The sequence below is a fragment of the Rhinopithecus bieti genome, unplaced genomic scaffold (assembly GCF_001698545.2).
Source record: "Rhinopithecus bieti isolate Rb0 unplaced genomic scaffold, ASM169854v2 scaffold_3340, whole genome shotgun sequence".
NCBI classification, from domain to species: Eukaryota; Metazoa; Chordata; class Mammalia; order Primates; family Cercopithecidae; genus Rhinopithecus; species Rhinopithecus bieti.
Window position 1 is genome coordinate 231,803 of NW_016804114.1, and position 13,974 is coordinate 245,776.

A 13,974-nucleotide genomic window follows, 5' to 3' on the forward strand; every position below is an offset into this window, starting at 1 on the left:
TTTAGGTATCTAGTCAGAAATGGGATTGGTCGGTTGAATGGTAATTCTGTCTGTAGGTCTTTGGGGAATTTCCAGACTGTCTTCCACAATGGTTGAACTAATTTACACTTTCACCAGTAGGGGAACACTTATTTTCCATGATGTAAAAGGCTCACTTTATTCATTTTTGAGAATGATAGTTGTTTTACTTTTAAGTAAAAACAACATTTTATTTAAAAAAGTGATTATTCAGTTTACACTTAAATCACCAGTTCTTTTCTTAACACAACCATACTGCAGTAAGAAGAAGTGCTTCTTGTTAACTTTCCACTTTTTCAGAGTATTAAATAGGAAGGTCAAGATTTAATAATACCATTAATTTTTACTGCTTCATCAAAGACATTCTTAACTAAATCAGACTCTCTTTTTTAACTATAAGGGGCTGTGGAGAATAGAATGACTACTAGTGTAAATTGATCACCTTGATTTATGCTGAGAAAACAGCTATTTCACCCACTTGCTTTTATAAAATCATGGCAAGTGTCAAACAGTGAGAAAGCAGGCAATGCCTTCGTATCCTTTTAAAATTACATTGTTTTTTGTTTTAATCAGCTTTCTCAGGCTGAATTAGTATTTTTATCAGAACAGTTTTGGCTGCTTGGGCCTCATGAAAAATGGTGTAGGGGATCTCCAGAGGTCCACAGAGTACATTGCAAGAACCATTGGTTTCTTAAACAGGCAAAATGTATTCGCTGTATTAACCTCTTAAATTCATCAAAGACTGGCCTACTTCAAAATAAAAAAACAGATAAGTTTTTAATTCGAACTACTTAAGTAAACATATCATGAGAATCTAATACTGAGAAAATGATAATAAAGAGAATAATTATACTATTCTCAGTAATTGATAGTCATTATTATATTATTAATACTTTTAAATTAGTAATTATTAAGAGAAAAAGACTACAAAATCTGAAACGCATTCACATTTATTTATTTATTTATTTATTTATTTATTTATTTATTGAGACGGAGTCTCGTCCTGTCAGTAGGCTGGAGTGCAGTGGCAAAATCTCGGCTCACTGCAACCTCCACCTCCCAGGTTCAAGTGATTCTCCTGTCTCAGCCTCCTGAGTAACTGGGACTACAGGCGCATGCCACCATGCCCAGCTGATACGTGTGTGTGTGTGTTTGTAGTAGAGATGTTTCACTATGTTGGCTAGGATGGTCTCGATCTCCTGACCTCGTGATCCACTCGCCTCGACCTCCCAAAGTGCTGGGATTAAGGCGTGAGCCGCCGCACTCAGCCATATTCACGTTTATTTAAGTTCTAAATACTTTATTGCCCATTACTACTGCTTTCTAAAACATTCTTGTGTTCCAATGTCACGATAGAGGAGTGAAAATATAACAGGTTAATTACCATGGCCTGTTAGGAAGGGTCAGTACTTACTGGCAATTCTGACTGGTTACTGTAATAAAAGATTCCACAGGACTTGATGTGCTGAGTGATAAGAGTTCCGGAGACCCTCTGAAGGTCAGGCTCCAAGAGAAGGATTTGTAAAATGGTTCGCCTTGGTGAAGCAAACACCAAAGCATACAGGAGGCATTATTTTACTAAACAGATATTTTACTAAGATATTAATCATTTCTGAAATAATTTCTTAAATGCACATTTTTACTTTATAGAGATGCAGATAAATCCCTCGATATATTTGACGAGCAGTTACATCCACTTACTGTAAGTGTCACTTTTATTGAGGCCGTATTTTTCTTATAGACTTGTGTTTGTTTCATGCTGAAGTCAAAGACATTTTTAAGTCTTCTTCCCCATGTCATGTTGTATCCAATCATCTTATTTAAGAAGTGTTATAAAAAGGATGTGCTGGAATAAGAAATGATCTGCAGCTCTGGTTAATTGGTGAGCTAATGAGAGTAAATATATAATCCAAATAACAGAAAATGTATCTTTTAAAAATATAATTGTCAGTAGCATCAAATGATATAAATTTTTGTAAATGCCTTTAACACATATACATGATTTCTGTGAATAGAAATAAAAAAATTTAAATTTAAATAAATGGTGTATAAATTAAAAGATGTACTTCCTCAGGTACATAATAGCCACATGTGGCTAGTGACCATTGTACTGAATAATGCAGCCTTAGATCCTTATGGTTACAGAAAACTAAATGTGTTTTTTCAAAGTTTATTGAATGAATTATTGTAAGTAAGAATGAATTACAAAGAGAAGAATGAATTATTGTAAGTAAGACTTTAAAGCCTAAAAGCATTTTGCATTTTATAGAATTATGTTTGGAAAAAGAGTAGAAAGGAACATAAAAATTTTCTGAGCTTCAGCCCATTTTTTTCACTGAATGTTGATGAGTATTGAATTATTGTGGTATCTTAAGATCCCACTGTTCGTATTTTAGAAACTAAAAGACATCTCCCCAGTCCAAATTTTTCTAAGCGACATATAGGCATAAGTATGAATACTGCTGTGTTAAGAATACTTCATTTTTTTTCTGATGGATACTTATATCACATCCTTTCTTCTTTCAGCGAGAAAAGATGCCAAAGGAATACTTTGAGTATGTTCCTGAACACAAGTTTATTTACAGATTTGTCCATGTTCTTTTTAAAGCCACAAACCTAACAGCTGAATTTGCAATAGTAATTTTGGTAAGATATTTCTTATTTATAAAGTATTTTTAGAAGTTGGTATTTGTACACAGGGTCTGGTGCTGTTTTTAAATAAAAGTTGGCTTCTGGGCCAGGCATGGTGGCTCACATCTGCAATTTCAACACTTTGGGGGAAGCTGAGGCAGGTCGATCACCTGAGGTCAGGAGTTCGAGACCAGCCTGGCCAACATGGTGAAAACCCATCCCTACTAAAATTACAAAAATTAGCCAGGTGTGGTGGTGGGTGCCTCTAATCCCAGCTACTCAGGAGGCTGAGGCAGGAGAATCGCTTGAACCCGGGAGGTGGAGGTTGCAGTGAACCAGCCTGGGTGACAGATCAAGACTCTGTCTCAAAACAAAAACAAAAACAAACAAACAAACAAAATGTTGGCTTCTAAAATTATTATCCAAACTTTAAGAGAAACTTATGAAAGCAAAGTAAAACAGACATTCGAGTTGAATCATCATTATGGCTTACAGTGTTGCCATTGCATTTTTCATAATAGAACCATTGCTATTAAAAGAAGCAGGAGAGATTCCTGATTTCTCCCCCCACACTTCAGTGCATATGCAGTGTGCACACATGCAAGGCCAGCGGAGGTGTTGGGATGGGGAGCAGTAACAAAACCATCCAGTCCATGGGCAGAGACGGATTCCAGTGGAGCTCTGAGTCCCAGGCTGCATTCCTCAGGCAGTTCTCATGCAGGCTGTGATTGAGGCTGCTGCCCTGTCATCTTTGTTCCTTGGGCAATGAGTCTTAATCTACCCCTGCTGATGACTTGTGCCTGCTCATGAAATTGCCCAGGAATGTGGTTCCAGTAGGCCTGGGACAACAAGCTTTGCTCATTAGTCTTCCAAGCCGTAGCTGTTTCCTTACATTTACATCATCCCTACAGAATTCCTATTGTAAAAATATCATTTTGAATAATAAATTCTATTCAAATTGTTGAAATTTTTTTACTTCTCTTCACAGCAAACCTATAGAGGAAAATCAACTGCATGGCTGGGAAGGAAAGAATACTTAGGTCAATACTTATTTACCATCCAATTAGAGTTTAGGAGAGAAGGCTTCTGATGTGCACTTGAATCAAAGCCCTCAATGGGTGCTGGACCAGACAGAGGCCTTTTCAAGGAGCTGCAAGTCATTTGGAACTCTTAGCACATGCTGGAGGGAAGCAGGAGTGGTGCTTCCAGATTTAGAGAGAGAGGTGATGCTGGAGGGAAAGCTGGATTGGAAAAGGGAGAGTTTTGTACTCAGGCTAAGCTAGATGTGCCTTTTAGATGGCAGAGTAGCAGTGTCTAGTCATCATTTGGATATAAGGGACTAGAGTATGAATTTGAGGTAGAGATGCAGAATGAAGAGTAATAGCAACTGTTCAAATGCAGAGTAAGTGTGTAGAATAAAATTGGACAAGCCAGGCATAGTGGGCCCATGGCTTTAATCCCAGCTACTTGGCAGGCTGAACTGGGGGGGATTACTTGAGCCCAGTAGTTTGAGTCCACATGGTGAGGACCCGTATCTTAAGAAAAGAAAAAATAAAGCCAGGTGTGGTGGCTCACCCTTGTAATCCCAGCACTGTGGGAGGCCATGACAAGAGTATTGCTTGAGCTTAGGAGTTCAAGAATAGCCTTGGCAATAAGGTGAGGCCCCATCTCTATAAAAAAAGAAAGAAATTAGCCGGTCATTGTGGCACATGCCTGTGGCCCCATGTACATGGTAGACTGAGGCAAGGAGATTATTTGAGCCAGGAGATGGAGAATGCAGCGAATCATGATCATGCCACTGCACTGCAGCTCGGGCAACAAAGTTAGACCCTGTCTTTAAATAGATAAAGAAAATTGACAGATGATAGATCTGTAAGGACTTATAGTGAGTAAAGGACAAGCCCCCAGAGGAGTAGCTACTAGAGTGGGAGGAGGAAAAGCAGGAGAGGATATTAAAAGAGTTAAAAGAGGCTGTGGTCACAGTGCTGAATGCTGCCGAGAAGTGACTCATTTCATAAACACTCACTGGATGCTGACTCTGTGTCACTCTTCTAAGTGCTGGGGTAGAAGGGAGAACAGGCTGAACACAGTTCTTGCCTTTATGAGCTTATGTTCTAGTGAGAGACAAGTAGTTTTTTCAGGTAGTGTCAAATAGCAGGAAAAGGAAGCAGAATGAAGGGATTCAGAGTGTTGGGGTGCTCAGTGCTTTAGATAGAATGATAAGGAAGAGTCTCTCTAGGGAGCCAACATTTGAATAGTGACCTGACCAAAGCAACAAAGGGAAGAAGTGCTGGTATTACAGGCAGCAGAGACAGGAATGTGTGTCACATGTGTTCACAGAACAAACAGCAAGATGACCGGTGTGGTCAGAGTGAGGAATAAGAGAAGCAGTGGAGATAAGACCACACAGGCAGGGCCACAGCTCACAGGCCCTTTTGGCTTCAGGCCATAGGAAGATGTTAAGGTTTTATTCCAGTTTGATAGGGGACTCATGTAGATCTTGCACAGGGAAGTGAACGCTGTTAATAAAGAGGCTAGGCTATGGTGACTGCTTTGGGGAAAGTAAGTCATGGTTGGGAGGCAGATTGGAGGCAGAGAAAAGGGCTAAAAAGCAATTAGAGTGATAGAGGTGAGCAATGAGAGATTGTGACTCATAACCCAAGCAGACTACCAGTGAAGGCAGACATAACAGGCATTGGAGACAGATTGCAGAAGAGTAACTCAAATGCAGGTATTTGGCAGATGGCAATGTCCTGTACACTATTAGAAAAGGCTTATGGAGGCTGGGCGCGGTGGCTCAAGCCTGTAATCCCAGCACTTTGGGAGGCCGAAATGGGTGGATCACAAGGTCAGGAGATCGAGACCATCCTGACTAACCCTGTGAAACCCCGTCTCTACTAAAAAATAAAAAAAAAAAAAACTAGCCAGGCGAGGTGGCGGGTGCCTATAGTCCCAGCTACTAAGGAGGCTGAGGCAGGAGAATGGCATGAACCCGAAAGGCGGAGCTTGCAGTGAGCTGAGATCCAGCCACTGCACTCCAGTTTGGGCGACAGAGTGAGACTCCGTCTCAAAAGAAAGAAAAGGCTTATGGAGTTGACTGTTGGGTGGAGACTTCCAGTTTTTAAGTGTGAAGGCACCAGAAACCTAGGCAAGAGAACTGTTGCAAGAGTAACGTCAGTGGGGCAGGCAGTGTACATTAAGGAGAGATGGAAGATGACAAGCTGGCATGAGTGCATGGTGCTGTGAGCACCAATGAGAGGACACAGCTGGAGGTAGTGGGGAGTGAGATGGGAACAAAGGAACAGTTAGATTGGGGAAAATCGCTAACTAGAGAGGCATAAAATCTTCAAAAAGAGCTGATTGTAGGAACAGTGTTCTGCAAAAGTGGGATGGGATCAACTGCCTTGAGAAGAGTTGGCATCAGTGGGGAAAAAGAATTCTGTGTCACACTGACCCAGGAGGAAAAATACCAATGAGTGTCAGTCAGCCGGTCAGCAGCTTAGCAGTAAGGCAACAGGAAGTTGAGCGCCCGCTAGTGTTGTTTCAGTGCTCTCTGATTCCTATACAGAGAGCGAGGTCCATTCTCAAAATACTTGAGAGTTTTGAGCTTGGGGGAAAGGGAGCAGAATCTCTGTAAAACATGTCATGCTCAATAGCCATTTATTTTTTAAAACAGGTGAGTTTGGAGAACACTTTTACATCTGAGCTGACGATCACAACCTTCTGACAAGAAATAAACTCATATAAAATAAACGTTTTCCCTTTGTTTTGACATAAAGAGTTCAGGTAGCTCGCAGACATACTCTTCTGCAGAGCGCCCTCTGAGGTAACACCTCCTCACAGCTCACCTGTAATCTTCACTCAGCTGTTCACTTTGCCCAATTCTTTGTATAGCAGATGTTTGATAGATGTAAACTATCAAACATGTGCTAATTCATGAGACTGTCTCACAAACTACTTGGCAGGCTTAGAGGAATCCCAAGGATGCAGAAACTGGCAGCTGTTTCCACCTTTAAACCAACAGAATTGACTAAGTTGCAGGATGTAAGAGAGAATAAATTTTCATGAAGTGATCATGAAGATGGGAAAATAGGGGCTGAGAGGAGGACCATTCTTTTATATACATGTGTTTTTTATCAAGCAACTGAATATTGGTAACCCTATTGGGTAAGGTGTGGTAATGTTGGGTTAGGGGTGGTAATGTTTTACAACCCCTTAGACCTGCACCTGCCATGCTGCTCTGCACAGCGGCCACTGGGAGGCTCTCTTGACCAGCAGTTTTTTAAACTAGCACCACAAAAGGATTAGTTTTTGTGAAAAAGGAGATTAACATTTGCTCACTATCACATGGGTTTTACATATTCAAGCCTGACATACCCATAGAATTTCTATCTACCTCCCAGCTAGGAGTGAGACATTACATATGGTAGGCACTTAAGTATTTCCTGAACAACTTTAATCTACACTGGTCCTATGTGTGTGCTGCCTTTTATGAGTGTAAAGATGATGACACTGCCTGTCTTCATGATGGCATTGGCTGACATATGCAGGCATTCTTGTCACCAAAATTGGGCTGCAAATTCCCATAGGCAGAGTAGGCAGCAGAAGTATCTGACCTATGATTGTAATGTGGTCTCTTGCTTTGCCTGACCAAGCAAAGTCTGTAGAGCATAAGAATAAAAGACACTTTCTGGTCAAAAACAGAAGAAATTTGTCATTCTAAAGAGTTCTTATCACAGCACTTGAAGTTAACTAAATCAATGGCCAGTGCTCTATTTTGCAGATTTACATAGAACGACTCTTAAGTTATGCTGAGATAGACCTTTGCCCAACCAACTGGAAGAGGATTGTCATAGGAGCCATTCTTCTCAGCTCCAAAGTTTGGAAAGATGTGACTATATGGAATAGGGAATACTGCAAGCTCTTTGTGAACACTAGCATTGAAGACATGTGAGTTTCTAAGGTTTTTGTGAACTTTCTAACCATTTTCATTACCTTATTTGCTCCCATAAATTTAACACTTTAAGACATATTTTTAAAGGCTACAGTGTGCAGATAAGGAAAACACATAAAACCACATACTTCTTTCTATCCAGCTTTAGTATAAAAGTTCATATTTTTTCACTGTTAATGGGTAGGTCGTGGTGAGTTACTGTTGTAATAATCTGCTCTGCTCATAAGTATTTTTCTGGTGGTTTTTGGCAAATACTTCACAAGTGCACCACCAGAACAGCACAGTACAGTAAATATCTTTATGGCTTTTTAGAAGCTGTCTGTAAGTCCCAGTCTCTTTTTAAGGGACACATGTCTGGCTGTTGAAATAATTGACCACTCTTAAGGTCTAGGGCCTCTGGATTATGGAGAAGTTATAGCCTCAGCCTCAGTCACACGTTGTAAATTTGCTTTTGCTGATGTTTTCTCCTTTTTATTTAAAAGTCTGTTTTTTATAGAAACCTTGAGATGCAGAATAGTCACAGATCCCTGTGCCCTCCCCATTAGGAATGTTGCATGTGTTTAGAAATTGGGTCAATGAGTTTGAAGCTCCAGTGTTTCCCTGAGGCAGTATGCAAAAAATTGCCGGGGCATCATACAATGCCCACCACACTCAAGAGGCTCCTGAGGTACTCATACAACCACAGCAGCAATTTGTGGGACTTGAGTTACCAAGGAGAGTGCAAGAAATCTTGCTGAGTCATGGGGTTGCTCATAGGTGGTGCCAACATGATACTGAAACATGGGCTTTATGGGGGCTTTCTTCCAGTCTGGCCTTACGACTGTTGTAAAGGGAAGAGCCTTGGAGCTTGTAAGCAGGGTGAGAGCTAGGGAGGCATTTCCAGCAAACACTCTAGCAGTGTCCACAGGACAGTGAGAATAGCTATGTGGGTGACACTTAAGAAAATATAAAGGAACACCTGTTGCAGTCATTGAGCAGCATATGAAGATCAAGATCACGACAGGCAGTGGCAAGAGTTTATTTTTTTACATTTGCCCATTACTCCAGATAAGACTGTCATGTAGAATGTATGTGATCACAAAGGTGGAGCCTGATGGCTGATTAGAAGTCTCTGCCAATTGCTCTTCTCATAGGAATGACAAATTGAGTAACTATCTAAATAAAAAACACCTTTTTTTATAACTAAAAGTAGCTAAATAATTATAGTATCTGGTTTAAACTTTCTATCACTGAAAAAGGCAGTGAACAGGGTAGGGAATACAGTCTTGAGTTGTTGATGCCAGCCCTCCCTTATGTCCTACCAGTGGCCACGTGACAAGAAGAGAATCTGCATGCCTGGGAGAGGGAGAACACAGCAGTTGTGAGACTTTGCATTGAACTCAGTGCTGCGTTGTCATAGCAGAAAGCAAAACTGGGCTGAACTCAGCCAGTGCCCATCCACGGATGGAACATTTCTAGTCCTAACATGAAGGGAATCACCCTTTCCAGTGGCTGAAACCTGAGTTGTGGGAAGCCTCACTGCTGTGGGATAAAGTACTCTGGGGTCCTTAATAAGCTTGAAAGACTGTCTAGGCCACAAGGACTGCGACTCCTAGGCAAATCTGAGAGCGGAGCTGGGCTTGGAGCCAGTGTATGTGGGGGGCATGTGACCTAGAGAGACAGCAGCTGGGGCAGCTCAGGGAGTGCTGTACCACCCCTCCTTCAATCCTAGACAGTGTAGCTCACAACTCTGACAGAGACCTCTTTCTTCTGCTTGAGAAGAGTAAAGAGGACTTTGTCTTGCAACTTGGATACTAGCTCAGCCACAGTAGGAGAGGGCACTGGTCAGAGTCATGAGGCTCCCATTTTGTGTCCTAGCTTTTGGATAATACCTCTAGACAAACCCTGGGCCAGAAGGGAACCTGCTGCCTTGAAGTGAAGGACTCAGTAAGGGCAGGATTCTTTACTTTCTGACTAAAGAGCTCTTGGACCCTGAATAATCAGCAGTGGTAAGCAGGTAAGACATGTCACGGGTCTTTAGTGAGACTCAGAGATCTGCTGGCTTCATGTGTGACCCAGCACATTCCCGGCTCTGGTGGCTATGAGGAGAGACAACTTCTGCTTGAGAAAAGCCGAGGGAAGAGTACAGAGGACTTTGTCTTGAACTTAGACACCAGAGCAGCCACAGTGGAGAAAAGCACCATGTGGCCTGTTAGGGGTCCCTGAATCAGGCCTTGGCTCTTGGATGGCATGTCTGGGCTTACCCTGGGCCAGAGATGAGCCCACTGACCTGAAGAGTGAGTTCCAGGCCAGGCAGCATTCACCACAAGCTGACTGAGAGCCCTCGGGCCTTAATGAACATCAGTGGTGACCTGGCAGTACACCCCATGGGATTGTGATGCTGGTGAACATGGGGACAGACTACTCTGCCTGGGTAATGGGGAGGGAAGAGTGGAAAGGTGTTTGATGGTTTTAATGCCAGCTCAGTCACAGTAAAATAGAGTACCTGGTGATTTCTAAGGTTTATGACCCCAGGCCTAGCCCCCAGACAGCACCTCTGAACCCATCCAGAGGCAGGGGGAACCTGCTACACTTAAGCAAAGGACAGAAGGCTCTCTGGCTTCACTACCTGCTAACTGTAGAGCCTTGGGGCTTTGAGCAAAGTAGCTGGCAGCCAGGGAGTTATTACAGTAGGGGCCTTGGGCAGTCATAGTGCTATGTGGGCTTCAGATCAGACCCAGTGCTGCCCCAGTTGTAGCAGCCACAGGGGAGCTCCAGGAAGCTTAGCACAGAGAGAGAAACTCTTTTTGTTTGGGGGAAAGTAAGAGAAGAAAAGAGTCTCTGGCTGCTAATGCAGAGAATTCTTCCAGATCGAATCCAAGATCACTAATGTGCTACCTCTACATATCTGCAAGAACTAATGACATTCTTCATAGACATAGAAATAGAAAAGACAATCCTAAAATTTTTATGGAACCACAAAAGATACAGAATATTCAAAGCTATTCTCAGGAAAAAACGAACAAACAAAACAGAAGGAGTCACATTGTCTGACTTCAAATGATACTCTACAACTATAGTAACCAGAACAGCATGGCACTGGCATGAAAACAGACACATAGACCAATGAGACAGAAGACAGAACTCAGAAACAAATCCACATATCCACAGTGAACTCATTTTCAACAAAGATGCCAATAATATACAATGGGGAAAGGATGGTCTCTTCAATAAATGATGCTGGGAAAACTGGATATCCATATGCAGAAGAATGAAACTAGTTTTTATCTTTACCTTATACAAAGCTCAAATCAAAATGCATTGAATATTTAAATTTAAGACCTCAAACTATGAAACTAAAATAAAAGATTAGGAATATTCTTGAAGACATTGGACTGGAAAAAGATTTTTTAATACTCCATAAGCACATGCAACCAAAACAAAAATGGGCAAATGAAGTCACATCAAGTTAAACAACTTATGCACAGCAAAGGAAACAACAAAGTGAAGAGACAACCCACATTCTGGGAAAAGATATTTGCAAACTATCTGTCAAGAGATTAATTACCAGAATATATGAGAAGTGCAAACAACTCTGTAAGAAAAAAACTAATAATCTGATTTTAAAATGGGCAAAAGATCTGAATAGACATTTCTCAAAAGAAGACGCATTAGCTGCTGATGACAAATGCTTCTGGTTCCTGCTGCAAGGGAGTTCTAGACAGGAAAATTACCTGAGCTCAGAAGGTCAAGCCTGTGGTGAGCTGTGATTGTGCCACTCTCCAACCTGGTGATAGAGTGAGACTCCATTTCAAAACTTTAAAAAAATACATACAAATGACAAACAGATATATGAAAAGATACTCAGCATTATTAATCATCAGAGAAATTCAAATCAACACTACAGTGAGAGATCCATCTCACCTCACTTAGAATTACTTTTATCCAAAAGACACGCAATAACAAATGCTGGCAAGGATATGGGAGAAAGGGAAACCTCGCACACTGTTAGTGGGAATGTAAATTAGTACAACCCCTATGGAGAACAATTTGGGGGTCCTCAAACTAAAAACAGAGCTACAATATAATCCAGCAATCCCGCTACTGGGTATATACCCAAAGTAAAGGAAATCAGTATATCAAAGAGACACCTGCACTCTCATGTATGTTGCAGCACTATTTACAATAACCAAGATTTAGAAGCATCCTGAGTGCCCATCAACAGATGAGTGGATAAAGAAAAGGTACATGTACACAATGGAATACTATTCAGCCTTAAAAAATAATGAGATTCTGTTATTTGCAACAATAACATGGATGGAAATGGAGTATAATGAAATGGAGTGTTAACTCATTATGTTAAGTGAAATAGCCCAGGCACAGAAAGACAAACTTCCCATGTTCTCACTTTTTATGGGAGTTAAATGTTGAAACAATTTTACTTGTGGAGATAGACAGTAGAAGAATTGTTACCAGGGACTGGTAAAGGTAATATGGGGGATGGGGAGTAAGAGGTAATTGTTAATGGGTACAAAAATGTATTTAGAATAAGATGTATTTGATAGCACAACAGGGTGACTATAGTAATTATTTAATTGTACATTTAACAATAATAAAAAGATCATAATTTGATTATTTGTAACACAAAGGAGAAATGTGTGATGGATACTTCATTTACCTTGGTAGGATTAGTACACATCGTTGGCCTGTATCAAAATATCCAATATACCCTATGAATATATAAAGCTATAATGTATGCACAATTTTTTAAAAAGACTATCATTCAGAATTACTACACTGTATGTATACAACTGAAGTGATGATGTTGTGACTAAGAAAAGACTAGTGACTGTTGGTTGCTGTTGAAATGGCTGTTGGTGAAAATGACCACTTTACTGATAGTATAAACGGGTGATGATGGTGATGTTGCTAGTAGCCATTTTAGCAAAAGATGTGGCAGAAAATGAATTTGAAACAATTAGAAGTACTTTGAAAATTGCAGACACTAAACTGACTTTGATCACTACCGTCATCAGTCTGCAGACTGATTTCTCAAAGGAAACAAAATTTGTAATTATGAACACCTAGCTCTGCTATAATTGTGGCTAAATTATTCTCAAAACTTGCAACTAAACTGGCTGGGCTCTAGTTCTAGTTACAAGGTCAAGGAATATGCAAGTTCCCACAGATGTGAGCTCCAGGAGCAGTGGTGGTAAAGGCCGGCTGTAAGAAAACCAATTCTACACAATTCTGTTTGTGAATGCGGAAGCACCAGAAGCAATGCTCTGAAAAGGCTGCTTTTGTTCATGATCTTTGGAAATTGGAAAGCATTACAACAAAGTGTTTAATACACATTTACCTTGTCTCCCTGCTGTTGATTATGCATAATAATCTTGTTTTGACTGTAAATTGGACCATTTAATAATGAGTGTCTATCAGGTTTTTCTTAAAACTCTTCAACATCTTCATGTCTTGTTGAAATATATTTTCCTTCAAAATACTAGTTAAACTGAGCAGCTGCTCTTAAGAAAATTTGCTGTACCTGTAAAGGGTATGCTATTCAGTCACTTAAAAAAAAAAACAAAAAAAACTAAGAAGTTCCATATCCTGCAGGCATAATGTTTATCTTCAGTAACTAAACCTCTATTAATAGGCATAATAATTTAATAAAATATTACATTTCTAAACAGTCAAAATGTGTTCATGGAAAAATATGAGATAATATAAAAGACATAAATACAAAAGTCCTGTTTAGCTGATTATTAAAACATTGTCTGATTTACATTTCTATAGCCCTGTGGTCATATGAACAAGTAATTGATGTTGGAAGTAGTTTCAGATGGGTTTTCAGTTAAACAAATGAGAAAACTACATCTCTGCACATATTTTAACTGCTCTTCCAGAGAACATCAAACATTTGTTGACTTAGCCAGTGGATAAGATATTAAAACTTTAAAACCAAGAAACTAAATATGTTGTTCAGGTATTGATTATTTTTATACAATTAAGTCTTTACAGGGATTACTGTGAAAGTAGTTCTATATTATTGTATATTCATTTGTTTAAACATTTAACAAGAAGCCAGGTACACTGGCTGACACCTATAATTCCAGCAATTTTGGAGGCCAAGGTAAGAGGATCACTTGAGCACAGAAGTTTGAGACCAGCTTGGGCAACAAAGACCTTGTCTCTAATTGAATTTTTATTTTAAATTAGCCCAGCTCAGTGGCACAAGCCTGTGGTCTCAGTGACTTGAAAGGCTTAGGTAAATGGATTGATTGAGCCCCGGAGTTTGAGGCTGGTGTTGGCTAGGATCATGCCACTGCACTTTAGCCTGAGTGACAGACTGAGACCATGTTTCTTTAAAAAAAAAAAAAAAAAAAAAAAAAAAA

At 40.2% G+C, this 13,974-nt stretch overlaps 1 protein-coding gene across 6 annotated transcripts in view; it reads left to right on the forward strand.

Moving 5' to 3' along the window:
- Window positions 1-13,974, forward strand: part of LOC108523475 (cyclin-Y-like protein 2) — a 99,578-nt gene that overhangs the window by 79,996 nt on the left and 5,608 nt on the right. For all 6 annotated transcript variants that reach the window (XR_001883824.1, XM_017864119.1, XM_017864136.1 and 3 more), the window contains 3 exons: window positions 1,669-1,720; window positions 2,545-2,664; window positions 7,433-7,599. Coding sequence is in view for 5 of the 6 variants with exons in the window: in XM_017864119.1 (XP_017719608.1) it covers window positions 1,669-1,720; window positions 2,545-2,664; window positions 7,433-7,599 (339 nt within the window). In the remaining variant the exon portion in view is untranslated. The remainder of the gene's footprint in view (window positions 1-1,668; window positions 1,721-2,544; window positions 2,665-7,432; window positions 7,600-13,974) is intronic.